Source organism: Choloepus didactylus, chromosome 1, assembly GCF_015220235.1.
Source record: "Choloepus didactylus isolate mChoDid1 chromosome 1, mChoDid1.pri, whole genome shotgun sequence".
Classification (NCBI taxonomy): Eukaryota; Metazoa; Chordata; class Mammalia; order Pilosa; family Megalonychidae; genus Choloepus; species Choloepus didactylus.
Window position 1 is genome coordinate 11,534,017 of NC_051307.1, and position 26,700 is coordinate 11,560,716.

The following is a 26,700-nucleotide window of genomic DNA, read 5'->3' on the forward strand; positions in this document are numbered from 1 at the left end:
TTTTTCTAAGTAGCATAAAGCGAACAATTGATTCACCAATAACTAGCCTTGGGATCTATTCATAAGACTAGCGTCTCTTTTTTGGGGGTAATTTATACCTTTTTTATACAATGTTCCAAAAAAAATTACAGCTGGGAATTCTTAACTTGGCGACAGATGATGAAGATGCTAATTGAACATTCACAGCTACCACCAGGAAGAAGAGACCACAGTCCAACACCCATCACAAATCACTTTTGCTCTTGTCGTCACTTCTGACCACCCCTGTTCAGGGCACTGTGTCCCCACACTGTTTCTCAGACCTAGATAAGGTTGAGAAGCAAAGACAGTCTAAGAGATCTACCTTTCCATCAGTTCCCCTCTCTATTCCCTCTTTCCCTATCCAAGGGATCCTGGCTTGCAAACTCACAGGCATAGTTTGCAAAATCCTAACTCCCAAACTAGGCTTAAGCTCTTAAACAACCTCAACATATTCTCAAAGTATAGCTCTTCCCATCCGGGGCTGTCTAAAATCACACTTGAACACAATTGTCACTGACAGAGCCCTGCCAGCCAGGTGCTAATCTCACCTGTAAGTGGCACAGCTCAAGGGATTTCCAGTTAAAAAATGACAACTTAATACAGGTCTCTGTGATCTTACACGGAACAGTGCTTCCCAAAGAACAAGTTTCCATTAGAACAATTTGTTTGCCTTCGAAGCAACTAAAATTTTAAGCCAAAACTTAGAAATGCCCCAGGAAACAACCAATGAATTTCTTAGAGCTGCAAGAGTACAACAGGCACCATTCCAGTCACAATAATAAAGAAATCTATCAGTGATTACTTATGGTTTTCACCACATCTACCTGATAAATTTTCTCAGAAGACAAACTGGATAGAGAAAAAGAGAATTCTCCCTCCACTGAACCAAAGGATGCATGAAACAACCATTAGGACATCAATACCACAAACTTACCAAACCTGAAATAAATCTCTTCTCTGACTGTCTCCTTTGGGCATCATTTTTCCTAATTTGCAGGTATTTAAGTCCAGTCATGGACTCATAGTCTCTATCTCCTAAACCACACATAGTTGGTTAATCTCTTCCAAAGTATCTGGGAAAATGTCTCTTCCATCCCTACCCTCCATCATGATCCATATTTGTTTCTTTACAAGTAGATTACTGTATGTGCTCCTTTGTTCCTTGTAAGTAATAGGAGTAGGTCCAAGATCTGGATACAATTCCATCAGAGTCAGGTGGGAAACAGCCTATAGCTCAGCCACCTAGTCTAGATTCTGCCTCTAACCACTCCTTAACTGGCTAGTCACTTAACCTTCAGGGAGCCGAGCTATCTCTTACATAAAATACAGACGCAGGATGAATATTCACTAAGTTCCCTTTCAGCCCTACACTGTTAATAAGTTTTTCTAGAAAAAAGATTCCAGCTCAAATAAGTCTGAAGAAGCAGGTTCTGCTGTAGGACTTCTCAGAATCTTTAATATGCTGAGACCGACACAATAATGCCCAAGATGGGGACAGAGTTTACAGTAGCAATTCTCAAACTTTCTGGTCTCAGAACTCCTTTATACTCGTAAAAGTTACTGAAACCACAAAGAGCTTGTGTTTATCTGGATTATATCTATCAATATTTATCACTTTAAAATTAAAACTGAGAAATTAAAATATTTATCTGTAATTTCATTTTTAAAAATAAAAATTGACCCAACTACATGTCAACAAATTTTTTATGAAAAGTACCTGTATTTTATGATACAAACAAAAAACTTTTAATGAAGAGTGATACTGTTTTATAGTTTTGCAAATCTCTTTACTATATGGCTTAATGGAAGACAGCTGAATTTTCCTAACTGCTTCTGTATTCAATCTGTTCCAATAAGTGGAAGTTTGGGAATAATATCCCACCTCACACAGTCAGAAAAGGGAAGTGTATTTCACTACCCTTTTCAGACAAACATTTATACCCAAAGCTTGACAAGAGGTAATTTCTTAAAGTGTAGTTATAGTGAGGACTCTGAAACCATTTCAATGAAACTTTTATGTATTCTGGTGTATTAAACTCTGGTGTATTAAAATTCATTGGTCTAAAAAGGGGAATGTGAAACGAAATGAAAAAAAGTTTCACTAACTGAGAGATTTCAAATGGAGTCAAGAGGTCACTCTGAGGGACATTCTTACGCACTATATAGATAACCCTTTTTAGGTTTTAATGTACTGGAATAGCTAGAAGTAAATACCTGAAACTATCAAACTCCAACCCAGTAGCCTTGACTCTTGAAGACGATTACATAACAATGTAGCTCACAATGGGTGACAGTGTGGTTGTGAAAACCCTTTATCCAGTGTATGGATGGATGACTAGAAAAATGGGGACAAAAACTAAATGAAAAATAGGGTGGGTTGGGGGGGATGATTTGGGTGTTCTTTTTTACCTTTATTTTTTATTCTTATTTTTATTCTTTCTGGTGTAAGGAAAATGTGCAAAAATAAAAATGTGCAAAAATTAAAAGATGATGATGCATAATTATAAGATGATACTAGGAACAATTGATTGCACACCATGAACGACTGTATGGCATGTGAATATATCAATAAAACTGAATTTAATTAAAAAAAAAAAAAGAAGTGTGATCGCCGCCCATGCCTAAAAAAACAAAAATTCACTGGTCTGTCTCCAACTTAGAATGGTTATTTTACCCATGCATGATTGTGTAACACCATGAATTGGTCATTTGGAAAATGCTGAATTACAAGTTACACAGATCTCCTAACTGTTGATACCCTTCATTAAACGATACTTTAAAATCCCATTTGTTATCACCACCACCAATCTCATCAGACACCAATCTCATCAGAAAAACTCTTTAAGTATTGGGAAGCTGTCATGTCCATGGTAGTGGACACATTTTCCAAAATTCTAATTTTTACTTGAAAGCTTGAATTTTATCATTGGCGACAGTAAGTTGTTTTGCTTGAAATGACAGCTTATTTCGCCTGAAAGAAAACATCTACCAAATACCCCAATGTGAATTAACCAGTTTACTTGTTAGTCGTTCTCCATGGTGTTCCATGAAAACTGCAGCTAGTTCATCTCAGAACTGAAACAAGCACAGAAGTACTCGTCTGCCTACCTCCGTACTCCACATACACAAGTACTTTTTTGCATACTTCCCATGTGTCACACAGAATATTAAAAGGACATGTGCTCCAGGGTTGAGAGAGAAGTAATTTTTACTGCTTCATCAAGAACATTTTTAAGTGGAACATCCATTTTTTTACTGCCTAAATATGTGAGAGTGAAGAATATTACTAATAGTTCAGGCCTCGTGCTTCACTCGATTCCTTCTGAACAGGCCACCTAGGCAGAGACTTGCCTTTAGAACTTTAAGAACCAACCTAAGTACCACCTGGGCACAAAGCCTTCTCTGACCATTGTAGTCAAGAGGCCTCATGATTCAATTCTTTCTCCTTTCCTTCTCCACCCACCCATTCAAAACACAGTAAGTGCCTATAATGTGCCTGGTAAAAACCTATGGGTCACACTTGACATTCAAGTGTTATACTATTAATTGCTTCAGGATTTTTTACTTCTCAGATCATCTTAAACATAGGTGTTGTTTCATACTAGACAGAAGTTTAAAGAGGTGACAATTAATTTAATCAGATTCCACAATGAACACAATTACTATATTTTTTTAAACTATAAATAGTGGCAAAAGTAGGGTGGGGAAAGTTTGGACAATAAATGCAAACTAACTTGTCCTTAAGATTTTAATAGTTCATGCAGACTATAAATTCTTAGAACTGTATTACTGCCAAAGAAGTGTAAGTAAAAGCTCTGTTTAACATTCCCCAAATGGAAAAACACCTCTTAGCCTCTGACCTGTTGCTCTCGGGTTCAGACTGGGATGAAACTCGATTATTATTTATAAGTCTTGTATAAGTATTTGCCGCTTCTGGAAGATGTCCTCTTGAAACATTTTCCTTCACAGGAGAAAAGCTTTGGCTTGAGACAGGGGTTGGCCGAAACAACAGGTCAGCATTAATCTGTTAGGGGAAAAATTATCCTAAAGGAATTATTTTAACGTGACACATTTAAAACACAAGATAAAAATCTTCCCTTTTCCCCTTATGCCGGAGGACACTGAGAACCATTCTAAACATTTGAATTCCTTGTGCTACAGCAGGGAGTGACAATGAGCCAATAGGTGATATCCAGCCTGTCAGCCAAGCATGGTTTTACATTTTAAAATACTGTGAATAAAACTAAGCAAACAACAATAAAGAATACAAGAAACTGAATACAGCCCACAAAACTTAACATATTTACTATCTGGCTCTTTACAGAAAAGGTTTGCTGACCCCTGTGCCATAGGACTTATTGAGATAGAATAAAAATCATTTTTCTAAAACAGAGATTGAAGACCAAGTCATAAAGCTATTATCTTTAAAAACCAAAGTAAGCACACTATTTTGTTCATTCAACAGTTCTATTTTCACCCCGAAACTTTCCGCATTATATAAAAAAAAAATCAATGAAATTTTAAGTAAACACACATCTGTAGTGGATCAAAACTTCTTACACCAGAAGTACCATTACCTACTTCCTAACCTCAGCACAGGCTCCTTAACACCACTAGCACTAAAACAGACAGGGAAGGACCAGTGAGGGCAGTGGTCAACACAGGGAAATTAACATACCGTGGCTTCTGCCTAGGTTAGCACTAGAGCATGGCACCCAGGGTGTTCCCGTGAATTTTTCCTTGACTGCCCATCTAATGATCAGAGTCTCTTTCCTCGGAAGATGCCTAACTAAACAATAAAACTGAATAGTATGAATGAAGTTGTTGGGTTGGGAAGTAGGGCAAGGAGGGGTACAGGGAAAGAGGAGAAAGTGACCTGAATGAACAAGATACCTTCAATTTGTCACGCAAGTCCTATGCTTTAAAATTCAGAATTGGTTAAAATAACCACTACCCAATTTAAGACAGAGATATAAAATGGAAGGTTCAATTACCCGAGTGATCATTTCCGGTTGTCTGATCCTGAATTTTTCCTTGTCTCTTTAAAGGAAAGAGGAACAGATTTAAATTTACTTCATTATTACATTTCATTCTTGTTTTCCAGAGATACTTGCCATTTCACTACTGAACTGCTCATATATGTACAGTGAGAACTTTGTTTCAATTTCATTACAATCAGTGGTAAGTTCTGAGGCAGAGAAATACTTTCATCTTTTACCTGACTAACTCTATAATGTGTGCTTGAAGCTTTCCACCCCCACAGGCTATTATTATTTTCAGGCCTCTGAACTGGAATACTACACAGGCTTCTAACTGATGTTTTTACTTCCAATCCTGCAGTTGGATTTATCTTCCACAGCACACTATAAATTAAAACCACCTGAAAGGTTTAGTGCACTCAGCCTTCAGTGTACAGCATATTAGCCTAATGTTCACATGGCTATCATTATTCAGTCTATCTATCCCACTCTCATTTTTCATTATTCCCATTCATACATCTAGTTAAGCTGAACAACTTACTATTCCCTGCACGTTCACATCATACCCATCCTTCAAGGCCTATTGCAAAGATGACCTTCATGAAGTTTCCTCGTTTCCCCAAGCCAGAAGTAATTTCTCCTTATGAGCATCTATACAATATTGTATTGTACTTTTTGTGAATACTCATAATATACACATATGTCCTACCTTCCCTGTTAAACCGTAAATTCATCAAGGGCAGCATTCACTTATGATTCATCTGCGTATGACCCAAAGAAATGAACTACTATGTTCTAAAAGCATCTTGTAGATAGGACAATAAACATCAAGTGAATTAATAATGTATCCACAGCATAAAATACACTTTAAAAAAAAAGCATCTGGTATCATGCATTAATTACACTAGCTGTATCTTGGAGAAGCATCAACTAATGCTGCAGACACATTACTGTTCCTGATTTGGGTATTATTTTCCCACTGCACACTAACACAACACTCACTTCTTTTTGTAGGTTTTTTCGTAAGTGGGATGCATCAAATCCTCATCTTCAGGTTCTTCAGGAACATCGCAATTTCTAGTCAGAAAAATCACATGAGAATAACATGTCACCAGCGCCTGTTCATATATCTTAGATAAGTACTTTCTGCCTTTCCAAAAAGGGTACTCCCAACTATATGGTACCTGAACTGTGGGTCAGGGTTATTGGAGCAATACCATTTTTCTGGAAGCTGATCTATCCCATCTGGTAATTTTCGCCATTTTAGACAGGAATCACACTGAACCCATGTCTGATCAGGACGTTTCCTATAACAAAACAAGAACAAAATATTAGCATAGAAAAACGGACTCTAAGTTCTTCATTAGGTTTTCTACATCCATTCCTAGCCAAAAACCCCGATTATTTAATTCCTTGCTTGAAAATTCTGTGCCATAACTATTTTTGTTGTCCAGCAACTTAAATTTTCTAAAACAACAATTCTGGTTACCTTCAAAAGGAGGTCATAGGCCAATTTGAACCACGCTATTTAAAAGTCTTGTTTAGATATGAACATACTTTTTTACAAGAAGTTAGCTCTACAATGTCAAATCTAGTAATTTATTAGCACCATACACCAAGTTCAGAAAATAATTTGTCAATATGATTTGAGCAATTTTTAAAATTGATAATTACATTTTTACCCTCTACTACAGCTTATTCTTAAATAACTTAAACTTTTTAATATTTTCATATTTTTCTTATTTAAAAACTGCAATAATGCTGTATGGAATTGATGCACTCATTTTACATATGAAGATTTCACCTTGATGCCAGTAACTCTCTAAATCTAATTTTAAAAAATGCATTTATACACTAATATAAAACTTCAAACAGTCTAGAAGTATAAAGTAAAAATAAATCCATTTCAGTAGGTTACCACTGTGATTTTTTTTCACCCATGCAGAAATTTTCTATGCTTATAGAAGTACACTTGTTATATACATACTTTAAAATATATAATAGAATGCTTATATGTTGAGCTGCATCTTTTTTCATTTTTCATTTATATCTTGGATATCTCGCCATATCACTATGTACAGAGAATACCAAATATTTGTAAGACTGTTTCTGTGTGCTACATGTTATTATATATATAGTATATATCAAATTGATATATATATCAAATGATTCTTTTAACAACTCTAGGATGTTAGTACTATTTATGTTCCAGTTTTACAAATGGGAAATTTACAGATGTGAAAATGGAAGCTTACAGAGGCCAATTAACATGTTCAATGTCACTTAGCTACTTTAGTAGTAGAATTAGACTCTGAACTCAAGTCTGGCTTTAGACCCCGTGATCCTACGATCCTAATCATTACACTACACCAGTGTTTTTCAAACTACGGCAACCCATTGGTGGGTCATGAAATCAATTTAAGGGGTCAAGACTACTATTTTTTTTTTAATTTAAAAATGTTATCAATGTGCATCACACATGGGTAAATACTGCTTCATGAATCCTATGTAAGTATATATATTCGTTTACTTTGGGGTGTGCCAATTGATATTGCAGAACTTATTTCTTTACTATGGGTTATAGTCAAATGTGTGCAAAATACTGAACAATCACTATATCCACTGATAACACATCTTGATATAAAAATGAGTTATGTTTTTAAAAGTACTCACTGTATATCTTCAACTGGCAAATTTAGAGGATATTCTGCATTTTTCTTCACTTTCATTTCATTCCAATAATCATTAAGCTTCTCTCCTAGTGCTATTATTGTAAGCCTTAAAAAAGTAAATTATAAAATCAACTCAAGAAAAAAAAATAACATTAAGTATTATAGAACACAAGAAAAAGTATAAATAACCTAATAATGATTATATGGACACTGGTGGGAAAAAAAACCAAAATGTATGTTTAATAAAGAGCACTGCAAATAATACCAAACCAGGATCTTTTTGGTTCCTTGAGCAGAGCCAGGATCACCTGGACAATAAGATATAAAATAGTGCTACTTTGGGTCCCCTGCTGAAAAAGTGTGTTGTAGGACAATTACTGGGAGAACCATAAACTACCTACATTTCAACACCAACCAGTTCAATTCAAACTAGAACTCAAACTTCTGGTTTATAAAATCATTACCAGCAAGTATATTTCACAATGGCTTCTGTTCCACAATTAGACTTCCAATTCTCTTACAATAAGATTTTAATAAAAAGCAAATTAATGGGACCTACTGAGATAAATGAGACTAAGGACACAGTTAATTGATTAAGCATGTATTAATGCTCCTACTGTGTCAGAGAACAGACTACAAAATAGAGTCACTGTAACGTGCTAAATTCAAGAGAAAGCTTTCAAAAATCAGGATTTTCAGTTTTATACTCTGGCAGATTAACGCTAACCTATCCCCGAGGCTCCTGCCTCCAATTTTAGTGTTTCTCCCCAGGAAGTCCCATGATCAACACGCAAACATCTAAATCAGAATTTACATGCCCTTCAAATCTGCTTCTCCCTTCACATCACTTTTCTGATTCTACCTGATCTCTTTGCCTTGTCACCTCTATTCCTCAATCCAGGAGACTGTACCTCTGTTGAGCATGTGCTTAGGAGTCAGAATTGCCCGGTGAGAGGGATGAGAATGTTCAGCTTTACTCCTTACTATCAAATAGTTTTCAAAAACGGTAACAATTTTCACACCCACCAGCAATGTACAAGAGGTTCCAACTGCCCTACATCTTGCCAACCTTTGCCAGGTCTTTTCTACTTTAGATAATTTTTCCATTTTTGCCCATTATAGTTAACACGTTTGTGTCCTGGTTAAAAACAAAAATCTACTAACTGAAGTTCACGGAAATATTCTTCTATGTTTTCCTTTTTCTTTTTGCCTTTCTTATTTAGATCTAAAGTCCACCTGACACAGATTTTTTTTTGCTTCTGTTGAGGCAGGAGCTAAGATTCATTTTTATCCACAAGAATTGTAAACCACAAGTCATTTTTGGAAAGATGATCATTTTCCCACTACACTGTAATTCAACCTTTGTCATATTAGATGACCATATGTATACAAAAATGAGTTCATTAGACTATCTATCCTTACACTAAAACCACACTTTCTTAGTTACTACACCTTTATAACATCTGTTGATGTCTAGTAGTCCAAGTCTTTTTGCTTTGTTGTCCTTTAATGACTGTCTGAGCTATCTTTAGTCCTCTGATTTCCACTAAGAAATAAGCTTACTACACACATAAACTTCCACATAAGCTTACTAAACACATCTGCTGGGATTTTTTTTTTTTTAAACTGGAATTACATGTAAACTATACATCAATTTGGAGAAAAACCGGCATTTTACAATACTCAGCCTTCCAATCCATGAATCTGGTATATTCGCTTATTTAGATCTTAGATTTCTTTCCATAAAATTTTACGGTTTTCAGTATGGAAGTGTGCCAGTTTGAATTATTATGTTCCCCAGAAAAAGCCATATTCTTTGATGCAATCTTGTGGGGCAGACAATTCAGTGCTGATTAGATTGGAATTCTTTGAGTGTTTCCATGGAGATGCGCCCCACCCAACCGTAGGTGATAATTCTGATGGGATAATTTCCATGGAGGTGTGGCCCCACTCATTCAGCGTGGGCCTTGATTACTGGTGCACTATATAAGCTCAGACAGAAGGAGCGAGCTTGCTACAGCCAAGAGGGACACTTTGAAGAAAGCACAGGAGCTGCAGATAAGAGACAGTTTGAAGATGGCTGTTGAAAGCAGACTCTTGCTCCAGAGAAGCTGAGAGTGGACAAATATCCCAAGTGCAACTAAGAGGGACATTTGGGAGGAACTGCAGCCTAGAGGGGAATGTCCTGGGAGAAAGCCATTTTGAAACCAGAATTTTGGAGCAGACACCAGCCACGTGCCTTCCCAGCTAACAGAGGTTTTCCAGACGCCATTGGCCATCCTCCAGTGAAGGTACCCGATTGTTGATGTGTTACCCTGGACACTTTATGGCCTTAAGACTATAACTGTGTAACCAAATAAATCCCCTTTTATAAAAGCCAACCCATCTCTGGTGTTTTGCATTTCGGCAGTATTAGCAAACAAGAACAGGAAGTCTTTGCAAATTTTCATTACATTTACTCTTAAGTAGTTGTTTTTTCGTTTTTTTTTTTTTTTAATTCTAAGGTAAATGATATTTTGTTTTTTTAAAATCTCATTTTTCTCTTTTTTTGCTGCTGGTATGTATAAATACAATGGATTTCTGAATACTCCTTATCTAGCAAATTTGGAATAAATATTTAGTGACTGGTTCCCTTATTAATTCTAGTGTAATTCTGTACACTTAATATTGTCATCTACAGATGAAAGTTTTATTTCTTCCCTTCTAACCCATATACCTTTTATTTTTCTCCTGCCTTACTGTGACAATGGCTAATAACTGATATCTTTATCTCATTCCCAATATCAGGGGAAAGCTATTAATAATTCGCCGTTAGAAATGATGCTTGCTGTTAATTTTTAATAAATTCTTTTAACCAAATTCTTTTTACCACTTAATTTACCCTTCTGTTCATGGTTTTGTAGGTATTCCCTTTTTTAAAAATCACAAATGGGTCCTGCAATTTATCAGGTGCATTTTCTGCACCTATGAAAATGACCTTAAGATTTTTCCTCTTCTTAATGGTAACGTGATGAATTACACTGACTGATTTTTGACCATTAAAACCACCCATGCTATTTGGAACACACCCCCCTTAGTTGTGATGTATTGTCCTTTTTATGTCACTGGATTGTATTTGCTATTATTTTAATTAAGATTTTTATATCTATGTTCATGAGAGATTGACATGTACATTTCCTTTCTTATAATGTGCTTATCAGATTTTACTACCAAGGTTATATGGCCCCATAAAATAAGTTGGAAATATTCCCTCTTAGGAGTCTGTGTAAGACCTACATCACTTCTTCCTTAAAAGTTTGATTTTAACAACATGTGCGAAGGTTCCTAAAAATTGATTTAATTTCAACAGAATGTTTCCATATCTAAAATGGTAAAAAAAAAAAAAAAATTTTCCATGCTATTCTCTTGATGTTTTTGTGTCTGTAGGATTTGTAATACTGTCCCCATTTTCATTTCTGATACCGATGATTTCTGTTCTTTTTTATTATTTTTACTAGATGCTTATAGAGTTCACTAATCTTTATCAACAAAATTTTGGCTTTTTGATTGTGCCAGTTAGTTTACTGTCTGTTAGCTCCAAATCTTCTTTGCTTTATGTTGTGATAGTGGAGCTTGACCCCATACCATTTATCCAATATGAGTCTGAAGAATGCTTGGTCAATAGAGAGCAATGGAAAGAACCTACAAGGGAAGTGCAGCAAAGTTTCCTTTAGGTTTAATTCTCTGGTTATTTGGTGGAAAGCCCAAGTGGCCTCTCAGAGGAGCTCCTCATGTGATCTCAGGCCCAGTTCTCACACCAGCAGTTTGCTGCTTGCTCCAGCAATCCACAACATCCAGCAACAGAAAGCGCCTCCTAGAGACCAGGTCCAGACTGCTCTCATCCTCAGATAAAGGCAGGCCACCTCTGCAAACCGACCAGCTCCAAACCACCCACCCACTCTGAGAACAGCAGGCCATGTCTACAGACCAGCACTGGCCCATGCCTTCCTGGCAATTTCTTGCCACCAGCAGGCAGCCTGTTCATGCCCACACAACAAGATCTGAGTCTCTGACTTTGGGGAGGGGAACCCTCTCCTAGTTTTAGCTCTTTTATTATTCACACTTTTCAAACCTAGAGGTTGTAGCTACTGTTTTGTATCTGCTACTTCTACAGCTCCTGGAGTCTCCCTTTACACTTTTTAGTAGTTAATCACTTTCTACTATTCTAGTTAACAATTCCTTATATTAAATTACCCCTGTCAAATAATAGGAGTAGCTTCTGCCCTTGGATTGAACACTGAATAATATACTGATTGTCCTGATTTATGCCTGGTCTCCTAATTCATCAATTACCTTTATTATCTTCTTCCTCTTTGTTTGGTTTGCTCTATATTTATAAGAGCCTATACAAAATATTTTTGCTTTTATCACAAAAGATGCTCATTTTGACAATGTTTGTATTTCTACAGGTAAATTTATAAGTAACACTGAAGATCATAGTTATTCTATGTCTTCTAATTACTCCTATCCAAAGAGCATAAGACACAATAATCTTAAAGCTTCCACCCATGAACAAAGTTTCAGACTTTCATGATTATACAAAAAATTTTGACACCAAGGAAAGCAGGAACTTGCTCTATATTCTGTGAGCCCCAGAAATACCTCACCAGGAAAGACAGGGAAGACGATACTACTTGTGATGTAGAAGAACATTGTATCTGGGAAAGAAGAAGGTGTTCAACGTGTTTTCTGTGCTAGCCCCTCACCCATCTGTTTTCTAAAAGTTCTATAATGCCATTATACTGCTTTCATAAGTAGAACATAAAAATATTCACAAGATGGCCAAAAAAGAAAGGTGATTATAGTATTTCCAAAATACACTTAAAAATAAATCTATTCAAAAATAAATCAATAGTATAAATGGGTAACATACCTATACTCATTAGTATAGTCGAAATCTTGTTTATTATGAGTTGGCTTTAGGAAATTACATTCTATAATTCCAACTACTCCAACACCCATGTTGTTTGCCTAAAAATTAAAACAAAATGAGCACTTTAAGCATGAGACATTATGCACAAAATAATTACCCTTACACAAAGATTTACAATTTGTATAAACATTTTCCTATGTTATCTAAATCATTTAAGTACCTAATGAAATTTAGAGTGAAAAACAGTGCCTGACAGGTGATTTGCTTTTCTCGGAGTAAATTCCCAAATATTTGGACCATTCCTCCAAAGCCACTTCAATCATTAACAAGTATCCATTTAGACAAGTAGTATCAACCCTGATTTAACACATGGGAAAAATGACCACTTCAACCAGGAGGCAATTTCTTAGAGCAAAAACCACAACTAAATTATCTTTATATCCATAGTGCCTAGCAGAGGCTCTGGCACATAATATTTCATAAGTTTGCCAAATAAAAGTTGTTTACCCAAAATTACACATCTTATTTCTAGTGAATGTGGAATTAAAGTTACTTTTTAAGCCCTGCTAGCTAAAATATTGAACTCAATCTGTATGAGTCATATTCTAATTATTCTGATCATCTACATAGAGATTAACAAGTATATTTGTACATAATCATAGCTTATTTCTGAGTCTAGGTATATATACAAAGAGAAAAATAAAGTAAAAGAATATTTAACTTGTAAGATGAAAATTTTCATGAACTTAACTATGACCTGAACCATGCAAATCTGACCCTAATCATGTTCTATTAAAAGCCATCAGTGGTTCCTCACCTCATACTATTTTTAGACCACTGTAATAACAAGCGCCCTTCAAGGTATAGTTCTTTCCACCTTTCTAGTCTCGTCTTCCTGTCTCTCCCATTTATCTGTCCCCCACTTAACTTATGGCCCAGTTATAGCAAATTACTCCCTTTATTATGTCATACTCCTAGAAGCCTCCTTCTCTTTTCCTTGTGGATGTTCTTCCCTCTGCTTGGAAAGCTCTTCCCAAGCTTTCCAGCACAGTAAAGTCAACTGAGACTCATCTCCACCATTGTATTCTCCAGGACACATTTTCTTAAACTCCAAGGATGTGCCATATTCCTCTCACCAAATTCAGCTCTTTGAAAGGATGCTTGTATTGTATCATTTTTAAACTGAACACCTAGCATGGCAAATCAGACAGAGCATAACACCTATTTAAGAACTGTTTACTCAATCTACAAAATGCAAATATTAGGCCCAGTTCATCTGCTAATAAAGATAAACTTTAAAAGTCAGCTCTAATAGTCTATTTTTACAAGATCAAGCTTAACTAGCAATTATACAAAATGCAAATTAACTGGGTTGGAAAAATGGGTTATGTACCATATTTAAGACAGATTCATAAATGATAAAATAAAAAAATAAGCTTGCATTCTTTGCAGATACAATATTTATTTGTGAGAAATAAGGTCAATTACCAAAAATGCTTTTCCAGTTCAGTAACTTTAATAGCACATTATAGATTTCTGGCAAAAATTAGAATTTCAATTATAAATGAAAATTAACATTTAATAAAGGTGTCTGGGTACTTCAAATCACAGTTGTCAAATTTTTTGGTTTACTTTTTGACTGACATTAGCAATTGCAAAAAGCCCAACAAAATTCATTTACTTCTGCAGAAATGCTATATTCTGAACTTATGTCATGTGATGAAGCAGAATTATAACCCCTGTTGAAGTGCATGCAAAATGTATAGCTCACGTCATTCTACAAAGGATTTAGAATAAAATAAGATGAACAGAACATAAAAATCATAGACTTGGAAAGCAAAAACATGACTTCCGTACTAGCTTTAAAACCAACAAAGTGCATTTTCAGAATTATCACTGCATTCTTAAACACACATTTACACCCCAAAAATCTTTCTCTGTGAGAAGGTATAACAATACACAGATGGATATGGTGGCCAATGTGAACTAATTCTGTAACAATGGAAGTGGTTTTGGAGCAAGGCTCTAATACATTTAGGAACTAACTCCCAGTAAAGTAAATCACCTGTAAGACACTGTTTTTCAGACTGCTTGAGACAGCACTAATTAAAACCAACCAGTTTCAATCACTGGATACGGAGTCAAAAGAACTGCATTTGTATCTGAGATCCAAATGCATTGCGTGATCTTGAGCAAGTTACTGACCCCATGAGCACCAATTTCCTCATCTATAAAATAAGTATGAAACAAATACCCTGTCAATCTCATAGGATTGTTCAGAATGAATTGAGAAATTAAAATAAAATATTCTAAGTTCAAGTGCTATACCAAGGTTGTTAGAAAAAGATTGACATTTAAAAGATACAGACAGAAAGCACAGTGAAATTATTTCACATTCAATACATAAATATATTATTCTAAGTTTGTAAAAGATACAGAAATTTTCAAATATGAAGCTTACCCTTAACTGACATCCAACTTTTTCATAAGCCTTGATGAGGCGATTTCTGTGATACATCATTATCCCATAATGATCTTTATTTCTGCAGTTGAATCCAAAAGTAATTCTCACTGTTTTTGTCTTAAAATGTTAAGGAAAATTCTGAACACAACACCCTTCATATCATCCTTTCTATTTCAGGATTTATTGAGTCCAAATGTGCATAAAGAAGGGCAAAGTTGGAGAGGATTAGAATCCTATCAGGATAAGAGGGGAAAGAGGTATGGGGAATATGCTAAACTGACATATTTCTCATAATTCTACAGAGCATCATGAAAAGGAAAATAAAGGATACTAAAAATTTGGGTCGATAAACATCACGTTCAATGTAGGCAAGACTCTTCGAAACTAGCTGTGTCTTCACTTTCTGTCCACGTAAGATGATCTGCATTCTTGGCTTTAGATATAATATACTGCAGTAAGCCTGCAAAGACACACAACAACATCTGTCCTTTCTGAACAATTATCAACAGGTTTGCTCAGTATTACTTAAGTCATGGCTTTAAACAGAAAGCCACAAACTAGCCTTGATAAAGAACTCATCTTTTCAATAAAATAATGTAGACTATAAAAGCTGTGTTATTCTGACTTGATTACTTTTCATTAAAAGTAAACTCCATACACTGCAGCCATAAAAATGATGTTGCAGAAAACAATCTATTGACTTACATGGATGTTGATAGGTGGTTAAGTGAAAGAAAGTTGCAATACGAATATGGTATGATCTATCTCATTTGAATTTTTAATAAATGTACACATACACAAAAACTTTTCTGATTTTTCTGTCAAATACATATGATAGTGCTATAATTTAAAATGCAATAATAAAGAAAATACTAGGCAAAAATAGCATGCAAGATATAATATAAACAAAAGGGAAAATCATATAAGCTTGACAAAGAAAACAACTTTAAATAATGCACAAACACTTCAGCTAAGAAGACAAGTTTAGCGCTTTTTGATAACTGGATTGTCAACAATTAGCAGTCATCAAAATTGTTTCCAGTTGTTAACACATTGAAAGTAGATACTTTAGCAACATGACCAAACTTAAGCGTCCTAAAACATGTTCAAATATGCTATTCTGTGCCTGCCCCTAGTTATAAGAAAACATGGAAGAATAACACAAGGGGGATATTAAGGAATAGAAAATGTTTGTCATTATAATTGATAGGACCTCAGAAAAACTAGCACAGTAATCTTGTAAATGTCAAATATATACCCAGCTTGCGGCTATGAAATAATTATACCTCTTAAAATAAAGTGAAAAATTAGTGTCACATTCAATAGTGACTAAGAATCTTAATATTACTATAATCACCACTGTGTGAATGTGTATTCTAAAATATTCTGAAATAATTTTTAAAAGGACATGGAATTGGGTGTTTTGTGATTAAATATAGCCATTCATAAAATATGATTCCAGGATTCCCAGTTCAAATAATCTAATGACATAGTACAAAACTACAAGTACTATTAAACAGGAAAACCTACTAATTAAAAGAAGCTTTTCTAAGTTATGAGTACACTGTGTACTCATAATGAGTTTATTAAGTTGGTTCAAGTCTGAGATACTTTCCTTCATAGATTCCTGGCAGTATTTCTAATACAAATGAACAGCGTAACTCTACTAATTGTTCCATTATTTGACATTTTCCCATTTCCAGAAACAGGGCTAAATACCTACCCGTAGGGAATAGTCACTCTCAGGGGCAATCTGGTCCATCCTTTCTTGCTTCTTGTAGCCTTTCTTCCCTGTTGTCTCATCTAAATCATCAGGGATTCTGATGTCGTATTTATCTTTATCAAAATCAAACTCGGTAGCTCCATTTTTGTAGCTGTAGAAAGAATTTTTTGAAGGAGCTAAAACAGTTAACTTCAAGCAAGATAAGCAAGCAAATTAATATAAGTAGCTTAAAAAAAAAAAAGCTTCACCCAAAAAACACATGGCATTAGGAGTTCAAAATCAAGAAAAATAAAAGGAACCCAAGGAGGTAACAAATGCACAGGTTTCAGTTTTTAGGCTTACCACTATTTATACTTTATTTCTGCTCTTTAATGTCTTACATCTTTCAATTATGATACATTAATCCTAAATTTAAAACCTTTTTTTTGCCAAGGATTTTATCCTCACAAGGATAAAGGCTTACAAATTTTAGCAACATAAAAATGTCACCTGTATTACTTTTCTCATCAAAAGTTAAATCATGCTTAGCTTTAAAGGACAAAATGGACAAAGATTTTTTAACCTTCCACATGAAATTGTGAGCTGGGTTTTGTTTGTCTTCTCATTTCTTTTTCTTTTTTTTTTTTTTTCTTTTAAGGGGAAGGGGAATAACATGGAGATAAGAGAGTGCTAATGAAGACTGAACAGCAGGGATAGGAAATTTCTAGGTATATGAAAATATCAATTGAAGCCGAAGTGGCTTCTCTAAAATATCCATTAAAAAGACAAATCATTAACTATGCCACAAGATGAGTCCCCTTCAGCATATTTCAACTCTGTGTAATGATGGAAGATGTAATGAAACCATTTCCACATATATGCTACTTCCCAAATGGCCAACAACTAGCTGAGATCCACATTTACCTTCTAAGATTCCAAATGATGATCCTCGTCCCCTTCTTACCCATAATAGCATCAAGTTCTGCCAGTAACTTCTGTTCCGTGGAAAACAGAGAATGTTCCAGAATTGCGGCAAGGCTCGCTTTTGATTCTACTAAATTAATCATCTGTCGTATATCCTAAGTTAAAGACTTAGAACATCAACATATTTTTCATATTACAATATGGAAACTAACTCTAATAAACTTAAATATCAGGAAAATTATTTCCTAAATTTTTTTCCTAAGTTTTAAAATGACAGTTAAATTTCAAATGAACACCAAACAGGATCAAGAATGAGCAAATTTATTATTATTTCTAATTAATTTGATAGTTTCCAATATTTGAATGTGCTTAGATACAGAAGGCATTTTCCTAAAGACATCTTGCTTTGCATGGTCATTAGTGAAATTTTCAAGCTACTCTACAAGTCTTATTAGTCCACAATAAGCCTGAAACAGAGAAGAGCTATGAGAAGCTTAACATATGTTAAGGATTTCTATGGCACAATTTTAACAGGGAACAGAGAGGGATAAATGCTGAGCGTCAGGGGTAGGGTAAAGGCAATGGACAGAGAAAGGTACCGTAATTTGGAAGGACTGAATGGTTCAGTGTGTCTCCCCAGTTTCCACTTCAAACTCAAAAGGATATGGTGCCTGTTGAAAGACACTATTGGGACAATAACGTGCTCTGCTCTTATAGCTTCCAAGTAGGTCTGAGACAAGAAGCCCACACTCATGCTTTCTCCATTTTTGGTAAAAACGATTGCATCTTTACCCAAGCGCATAGAACCTGACTTGAAGCCATTCCCATACAATCCAACGGGGACATGACCATTCATGGTGACTTTGTCACTGAAGCCAAAGCTAAAAACAAAAGAAAGAATATTATATAAATGTCTATAATCTTTTAATTCAACAAGTGTAATACCAAGTAAATAGCCTGGAATCAGAAGCTGGCTCACCCTTCCTAGCTGTATAATCTAGGGCGAATTACTTTTAGTCCATCTTGATGTGTTTCCCCATCCCTGAAATGAAGGAAACCAAATCTACATCATAGGGGCATAAGGATTGCAAATGCTGACACAGTAACTGGCACACCCTGGCCAATCCAGTTGATTGGCACCTGGAACTTGAGATTTCACCTCATCAATCTCCTCCTCTAAATGAGAATTGTTCTCTCTAAATGAGAATGATTCTCTTGTTCTCAGCATGCCTATTGTGACGTGATTACTGGTGAGGTCAACTTGACTTTTTGGCAGCATAAGGAATATCTGAAGGACAGTAGGAAGGCTTCTACTTCTAAATTCTCCCGGCACCGATACTATGTATCTCAGTTTCCGTTTCAGGAACATGCAGCTTCAAACTGAAATCTTAGTCTGTAACCTTAAGAGTCCAAGGTCTTATGACCATTGCAGGCTGCCTCCTCATCCTCTGAATCCCTTTAAAATCACCGTGCCCTCTAAAAAGAGTAGCAAATTTTATTGGAAATATTGACTGAAACTAATTTAGATATGGACTGATAAACAGACAAACAGATACCCAGACAGATGGATAGACAGATGAATTTATAGGGGTGGATAGATAGCTAGAATGATAGGACAAATGTGGCAAAATGTTAAAATTGGTGGATTTGGATAATTAGGGGTGGGGTGGGGGTATGTTGGAGTTCTCTGTATGGGGTATTATTTTTGTAACTGTCCTGTAAATTTGCAAGTATTTCAAAATAAAGTTTTAAAAAATCTAATTTACATAAAAGTATAAATAACTGATACCTGTGTACTACAACTTTAAAGGAATTGTGAAAATTTAAATAAGCCAGACGTGGTGTGGGACAAGAAGAATGATGCAGATTGCCTAATAAGCTAACCTAACAGTAGTAGAAAACAATGGGGGAGATTCTTAGAGAAGAGATTACACTGTGAGTATAGCATTTCATGTTTAAAACCCAACCAAAGGGAAGTAAGTATAACACATGAAACCTTCTGAACTTGTAAAAGGAATACTTTTAAGAAGTGTGACACATTTTTACATACCTTAGCATTTTATGTAATTTATCTGAAGTCATACCATTCCCATTATCAGTGAATGTCAAGCATATATGTTCATTTATCACTGTCTTGTCAATCCATATTTGTTTAGCATTCACATCAGGATCATAAGCATTATCTGGGAGACAAAAGTTTTATTGAGAACTGATTTTGCACTTTAAAGAAAAAGTTATTTCAGAACAACTCTTACAACAAAGAACAGAATACCATATTTTAACGAAATTTCAAAAGCTGAAAATTTTAGGAACTCCTAAGGTTTGAAAACATGAAAACTAAACTATACCCTGGTATATACCATTAATTGACTACTACAGAACGAATCCCTTTTCAAAGCCCTCAATATGTTACAGAGAGCAAAGACTGGTACCCACTACACTGAAAAGGTAGAAAGGAAGAAGAATCAAGGCGCTATAGAAGTGACTGAGACGGAGATCTTCTACCCAAAGAACTAGGCTGGCTAACATAAGGGAAGCTGAGGTTGAGTGTCAACTAGCATGAGCTGACATAGAAGGCATGCAATACAGTTACTGAACAAATGAGAAAGCCGTATCATTTTCTGCTAAGCTACATACATAACTGAAGATTTACCTTCTACATAGCTCCTCCTTTCCAACCTAACCAGAGTTTCTGGTGGCTTTTATCCTTGTTTTATTTCTGTACACGTGCCATTCTACCATCTTCATTTTGCATAACTGTTTCTCTCAGAATAGGTTAGTATGAAGGAATACATCAAAGAAAAATGAAAAAAATTTGAAAGGTAGCAGTAGTAAAATCACCATGTGAACTATCTTAAGATGCACCTATCCCTAACTGACTAAATACACCCTTTGAGGTATATTTTTAAGTCCTTATTATAACATAAATAATAGTTCTCAAATTATCCTTCCATAAGGCAGTCCACAATAAAAATCAAATAATCTTTTTTATAACTATTTCATAAAAGATGATATTTAATAGAAAACTTAAGATTTGATCCACCACAAAGAGCACCATAACTTTCAGTTGCTCTAACACAAAGCTAGAGAAGCACAATATATGTATGATCAATCCCAGGGCAGGTAAACTCCTCTGGGTTGCCATAAAAAATGTTATAGCAGATCCACTCTGGGGTTAAACAAACAAACAACAAAAAACACACTTTCTTGACTAAAGAGTCCAAAATACATCTAAGAATATAATGTTCTCATATTTTGTTTCCCATGTGTCTCAATTTTTGAAAATATTTACCTGCCTTGAATTGCCCAAGGTGAAAACATGACCCACAATGCAAATTTGATTAAAATCTTGTCTCTTTCTCATGTTCACTGAAACACCATTAAAATCCAATCCTATACCTTGACCATCACCCCATCAGAGGAAGCAAAAATCTAATCTATCATTACAAATCTAACATAATACTAATCCTTTTACTTACTAAAACCAGAAAAAATGCATGTACTATATATGTTACATATACTTTCACACTATGAAAAACACAATTCTCATTTTTTACAATGGGCATATTTATTTATAATCAAAACAATAAAATATTTGAAATATATATGCCTTATGATTTCATAGCAAATTAAGTCCTAAATACTACAAAATACTTGGATTTGTACTTCAGGGAAGGCTGAAGCAGTGACTGACATCCATGTGAATAGGTTATGCTTGTTTACCTTTATCAATAATGTTATTCAAGATAAGTGTGATTTTTTACAAAAGCACATCTGTATATTACTTTCCAATAAAGCTTTCTTAAAAAAAAAAAAAAAAAAGAAAGAAAGAAACACAACTACAATTGTAAGCAACAGGTAATGGAAATAAGATATTTACATACCTACTAATTCAGCAACTGCACTGAATGGCCAAGTGTGACTAGTAGAATTTGTATGTAAAAACTTCGGGCAAAGCTGAAACAAACCAATAATTCATGTAAATTAATTCATGTAATTGTTTTTGAGAACAGAAACTAATGTAATTTTTCTGCCCCTGTGTTTAATCTAAGACTGAGCAAAAATAACTTAACTACTTACTCCAGGATATACTTGGAAAATATATACTAGAAGATAATACTCTTGGAAGATAATGCAGTGAACCAATTAAACAGCTTACTCAAGTTTTGCTTCAAAACCCTAGCCTCCTTGTGTCCACCAATCGAGAACTATGGTGTCATAAACTGTCCATCCCAGTTACCCACGTTGCAAGACCTACCTTAAAAGTACCCAACCCAGGCCCTAAAGCTCCATAAATACCCTTCCCTAATTCCCCACTTTGAGACACCACTAATACTGTCAAGGAGATATAGTCCCCTTGGTGTGTTAAGCCTAATAAACTTCGCCTTGCTTAAACAATGGGATTTTTCTGGTGGTCTTCTGAGGAGTCAATATTCGACACTTTGACTTTACTTTGAGTTCATTTGTATTCGGAGTTAGGGTGGAGGAAAAGTGTACATCTACAAACCCTTCAAACAATGTCAATTAATAGTTCAAATTCAACAAATTTCCAAGGATTTATGCTTGATTTGACTCATGGTAATACAGCATGGAGGAATATGCCAATCAACCTAATGCTAAAGGAAACTCTCTAAACATGAGTAATGTACATAGCAAATGTATAGAAATGTACAAATGGTTTTAAAAGGCTGAGCTCTGAAAATATCAATATGCAGAGAATTCCCATGTACTGGAGTTTGTTCTGTGTTCACTTTGAACAGATTCTCTCATAGTTAAGGAAAAAAAGGGGAGGGGAGCACTTTTAAGTATTAAGTGTAAAAAAGCCCTAGAAATATGATTATACTACAATTCAAGCCAACAGCACTTGTAGTGCTCAGCTGCTGCCACAAGGTGTCAGACAGGTATACTTTTCTCAGTCCATACTTGCTTTTAGACAATTCCCACATATTAGTTAACAATTAGGTTGAAGTATACATGTGAAAAATGGCATCCTGTAGAAGAGTGATCTTCAAACTAGAGTACATGTAATTGAGTCTTTCTAAGGCATAAATCACAAAGACAGCTTAGTGAAAATCAATTTCCAGATGTTCATCTTGCACAAGCAGTCTTTTCTAAAATTAATCTAGCTGAGAGTATACCAGCAGATAGCCATTAAGATGTTCCTGCCCCCCTCCCCTTACATAGTCATCATTCTAGCACTGACCAAAGAATAGTGGACTCCTTACCCATTCTGAATCTTACGTCGCATGGCCCCTGGGGTGTAAAATTCTCTAGCTACCAAATAAGAAAATGATTAACTGGCAACCATAAACCCTTAAGAGCTTCCTGCCTTTGCTCTATGTTATGTATTTCTGTTAGGCATGAAGTCTGGAGTTAGAAACGGGGTATTTTAGACCATGCTGGGATACTATGGATTCAGAACATGGTAGTGGGAATGCCAATTTTTATTTAATGACTTCATCCTATGTACTGACCCCAAATTGACAAGGTATGCATTGTTCTTGAGGAGGTGACTCATGAGAGCAAAGTAAGGTGATAACAGTAAAATACAGTGAATGCTAAACAGTGGCTTTTCATGTATTTAAACATTAGTAATCACTATTTTCAGTCATTCTTAATACTCATCCCTGGAACATGTCATTAGCCAGAAAGAAAAGAACCCTTGAACACCCAAAGCAGTGTAAGATGTTATACATACATAATTCAGACTATCTGGGTCCAAATCCCAAATCAGGTATTTACCAGGAGTGTGATTTAGGGCAAGAAGGTGTGCCTCAAGTTTTGTCAACTGTAAACTAGGATCAGTTCACCAGATTGTTAAGAGATTTAAAAGACTTAGTATCCTGAAGTGCTTAGAAGAACCCTGGAACATAGTTAAGTATTGTAAGGGTCAGTTAAAAAACAAACACTTATGATACTTTCTGCCCTGAAACAAAGTAAAAAAATTGGGGGTGGGGGAGGGCATAAACCCAGAAGACCAAAAAAGAATTAAATTAGGAAAGTAATGGACAACAACAGGCAAAATTGTAAATAGTCTGGAAAAGGGAAACCATGAACTGGTGACAAGGGATTTAACCAACTGGGAAGAGCTAAATTTGACGTCTGTCAGAGATGGGAAACCCAACAAGAAACAAGCCAGTAACCTTGAAAGAATTCCAGAAAAGCTTAGGAATTAGACTCCCGTGCCTCTGAAGTCAAGGTACCAGGGTATAAGAAAACAAGATTGGTTGAAAGTTTTTAAAAGAACCAGTTAAGATTCCCCCATGTTGTGAATTGAATCATGTCCCCCACGAAAACATGTTCAAGTCCTAAGCCCTGGTCCTGTGGATATGCACCTGTTTGTAAACAGATTCTCTGAAGATGTTATTAGTTAAGGTGAAGACAAATTCAGCCACAGTGTGGAAGTGAACCTGTTTGTAAAAGAATCTCAGAAGATATTAGTTCAGGTGAGGCCAAATTCAAGCAGGGTGGGTCTTAATCCAATATGACTGGAGACCTATAAGCAGACAAAATTGGACACAGTAGGAAGCAGGAGACAGATCACATGTGATGGAAGCAGAGACTGTGTTATGGATAGCTGGCAGGCCACCACCAGATCACTAGAGACTTCGGAGATACCTTGCTTTTGAACTTCTAGGCTCCAAAACTGTGAGGTAATGAACTCCTGTTGTTTAAGCCAACCAGTCAGGTGTCTGCTGACAAACTAAGACAACCCAAATCCTTCTTCCCACCAGAAGCAGCCTTACAACTACCCGTGGCCACTCTGTAGAAGACTGGAAGTCTGTTCTCTGGAGAAACTGATGATGGCAGATCTGGACTCCAGGGACAATTGAAAAAAGGCAAGTTAAAAGCAAGTCAACTGAGGAGAGAGAAGATGGTAGCATAAAGAGGAGTGGAAGCTAAGTAGTCCCCCTGGAACAACTACAAAAAACCAGAAACAAATAGTAAATAATCCAGAATAACTGCTGGGGGACAAACGAGACCATCCACTCATCATACACCAACCTGAAATGGGAGGAATGCCCGAGAACAAAGCATAAAATCTGTAAGTAAAACCTGCGGATCCAAGTCCCGAGACCCCCTCCCCCATAGCCCAAGCTGCAAAGCCTTGTGGTGCCAGAGAGAAGCTCTCTCCCAGCAAGCAAATATAGCTCAGCTGGGCTCCAACTGGGGTTTTCAGTAGCAAGTGTGAACTGCTCACTACAGGTACGAATCCCCAAAAAACAGACAAAGGCTTTGGGTGATGACTGACCTCGGAGAGCCAGAGGATCGCCTTGGACTAGATCTGAAGGGGACTATCTGTTTCTTTTTCAGCTCAGTGGAGAAAGCCCCAGTCATTTTCAGTTTCCAGGGCTATGACTCAGAGAAGGGCAGAGACAGCACAAGCAGAGAGAGACCATTGAAATGCTGATGACCTCCCCCGAGGGGGTCTATCTTCTCTAAGAGGAAAGGGGTGGAGCCCTTCCCATTCAGAACCAGACCCCAGAGCCTGGGGGAACAAGGCCATACCTCCTCACACCAGTCAAGAATTACAGGCTAACAGGCATCACCTGCTGGGCAGAAAAGCACAGTGACCTGAGGCATCACAGGGTGGAGCAATTTTCTACGACACACCCTCAGGGAAACCAGATACTGAATATTTCTTCCCTCTGGGACCTGAGCCTGTTCTGGTCTGGGAAAACCTGATTTGGATAACCAAGGAAACCATGCCTAGACAACAGAAAATTACAACTTACACTAAGAAAAACAAACTTATGGCCCAGTCAAAGGAACAAACGTACACTTCAACTGAGATACAGGAATTTAAACAACTAATGCTAAATCAATTCAAAAAGTTTAGAGAAGCTATTTCAAAAGAGATAGAGGCTGTAAAGCTAACACTGGGCATAAATAAGGCAGAAATCGAAAGTTCAAAAAAACAACTAGTAGAATCTATGGACTGAAAGGCACAACACAAGAGATGAAAGACACAATGGAAACATACAACAGCAGATCTCAAGAGGCAGAAGAAAACACTCAGGAACTGGAGAACAAAACACCTGAAAGCCTACACGCAAAGGAGCAGATGGAGAAAAGAATGAAAAAATATGAGCAACGTCTCCGGGAACTCAAGGATGAAACAAAGTACAATAATGTACGTATCATTGATGTCCCAGAAGGAGAAGAAAAGGGAAAAGGGGAAGAAGCAATAATAGAGGAAATAATTAATGAAAATTTCCCATCTCTTATGAAAGACATAAAATTACAGATACAAGAAGTGCAGCGTACTCCAAACAGAAGAGATATGAATAGGCCTATGCCAAGACACTTAATAATCAGATTATCAAATGTCAAAGACAAAGAGAGATTCCTGAAAGCAGCAAGAGAAAAGCAATCCATTACATACAAAGGAAGCTTAATAAGACTATGTGCGGATCTCTCAGCAGAAACCATGGAGGCAAGAAGGAAGTGGTGTGATATATTTAAGACACTGAAAAAGAAAAACCACCAACCAAGAATCCTATATCCAGCAAAGCTGTCCTTCAAATATAAAGGAGAGCTCAAAATATTTTCTGACAGACAGACAATGAGAGACTTTGTGAACAAGACACCCGCCCTACGGGAAATACTAAAGGGAGCACTACAGGGTGATAGAAGACAGGAGTGCGTGGTTTGGAACACAATTTTGGGAGATGGTAGCACAACAATGTAAGTACACTGAACAAAGATAACTATGAATACGGTTGAGAGAGGAAGGTGGGGAGCATGTGAGACACCAGAAGAAAGGAGGAAAGATAAAGACTGGGATTGTGTAACTTGGTGAAATCAAGAGTATTCAACAATTGTGATAAAATGTACAAATATGTTCTTTTACGAGGGAGAACAAGCAAATGTCAACCTTACAAGGTGTTAAAAATGGGGATTGGGGGAGGGATGCAATCCACATGAACTAGAGACTGTAACTAACAGAATCACTGTATTATGCTTCCTTTAATGTAACAAAGGTGATATACCAAGGTAAATGCAGATGGGGGGGGATAGGGGAG

At 36.1% G+C, this 26,700-nt stretch overlaps 1 protein-coding gene across 2 annotated transcripts in view; it reads right to left on the bottom strand.

Annotated features, from left to right (window-relative positions):
- The window catches only part of MORC3 (MORC family CW-type zinc finger 3), a 62,052-nt gene that overhangs the window by 28,271 nt on the left and 7,081 nt on the right, over positions 1–26,700 (bottom strand). Inside the window, exons 2-14 of one of the 2 annotated variants that reach the window (XM_037831698.1) lie at positions 21,559–21,631; positions 19,725–19,857; positions 18,341–18,555; positions 17,675–17,822; positions 16,772–16,922; positions 15,380–15,508; positions 15,046–15,165; positions 12,585–12,682; positions 7,674–7,778; positions 6,185–6,307; positions 6,003–6,077; positions 5,016–5,061; positions 3,882–4,045 (exon numbers count right to left, since the gene is read on the bottom strand). In XM_037831698.1, the coding sequence (XP_037687626.1) occupies positions 3,882–4,045; positions 5,016–5,061; positions 6,003–6,077; positions 6,185–6,307; positions 7,674–7,778; positions 12,585–12,682; positions 15,046–15,165; positions 15,380–15,508; positions 16,772–16,922; positions 17,675–17,822; positions 18,341–18,555; positions 19,725–19,857; positions 21,559–21,631 (1,580 nt within the window). Of the gene's footprint in view, positions 1–3,881; positions 4,046–5,015; positions 5,062–6,002; positions 6,078–6,184; positions 6,308–7,673; positions 7,779–12,584; positions 12,683–15,045; positions 15,166–15,379; positions 15,509–16,771; positions 16,923–17,674; positions 17,823–18,340; positions 18,556–19,724; positions 19,858–20,327; positions 21,451–21,558; positions 21,632–26,700 lie in introns of those variants that run through there. The other variant, XM_037831703.1, reaches the window with a different exon arrangement.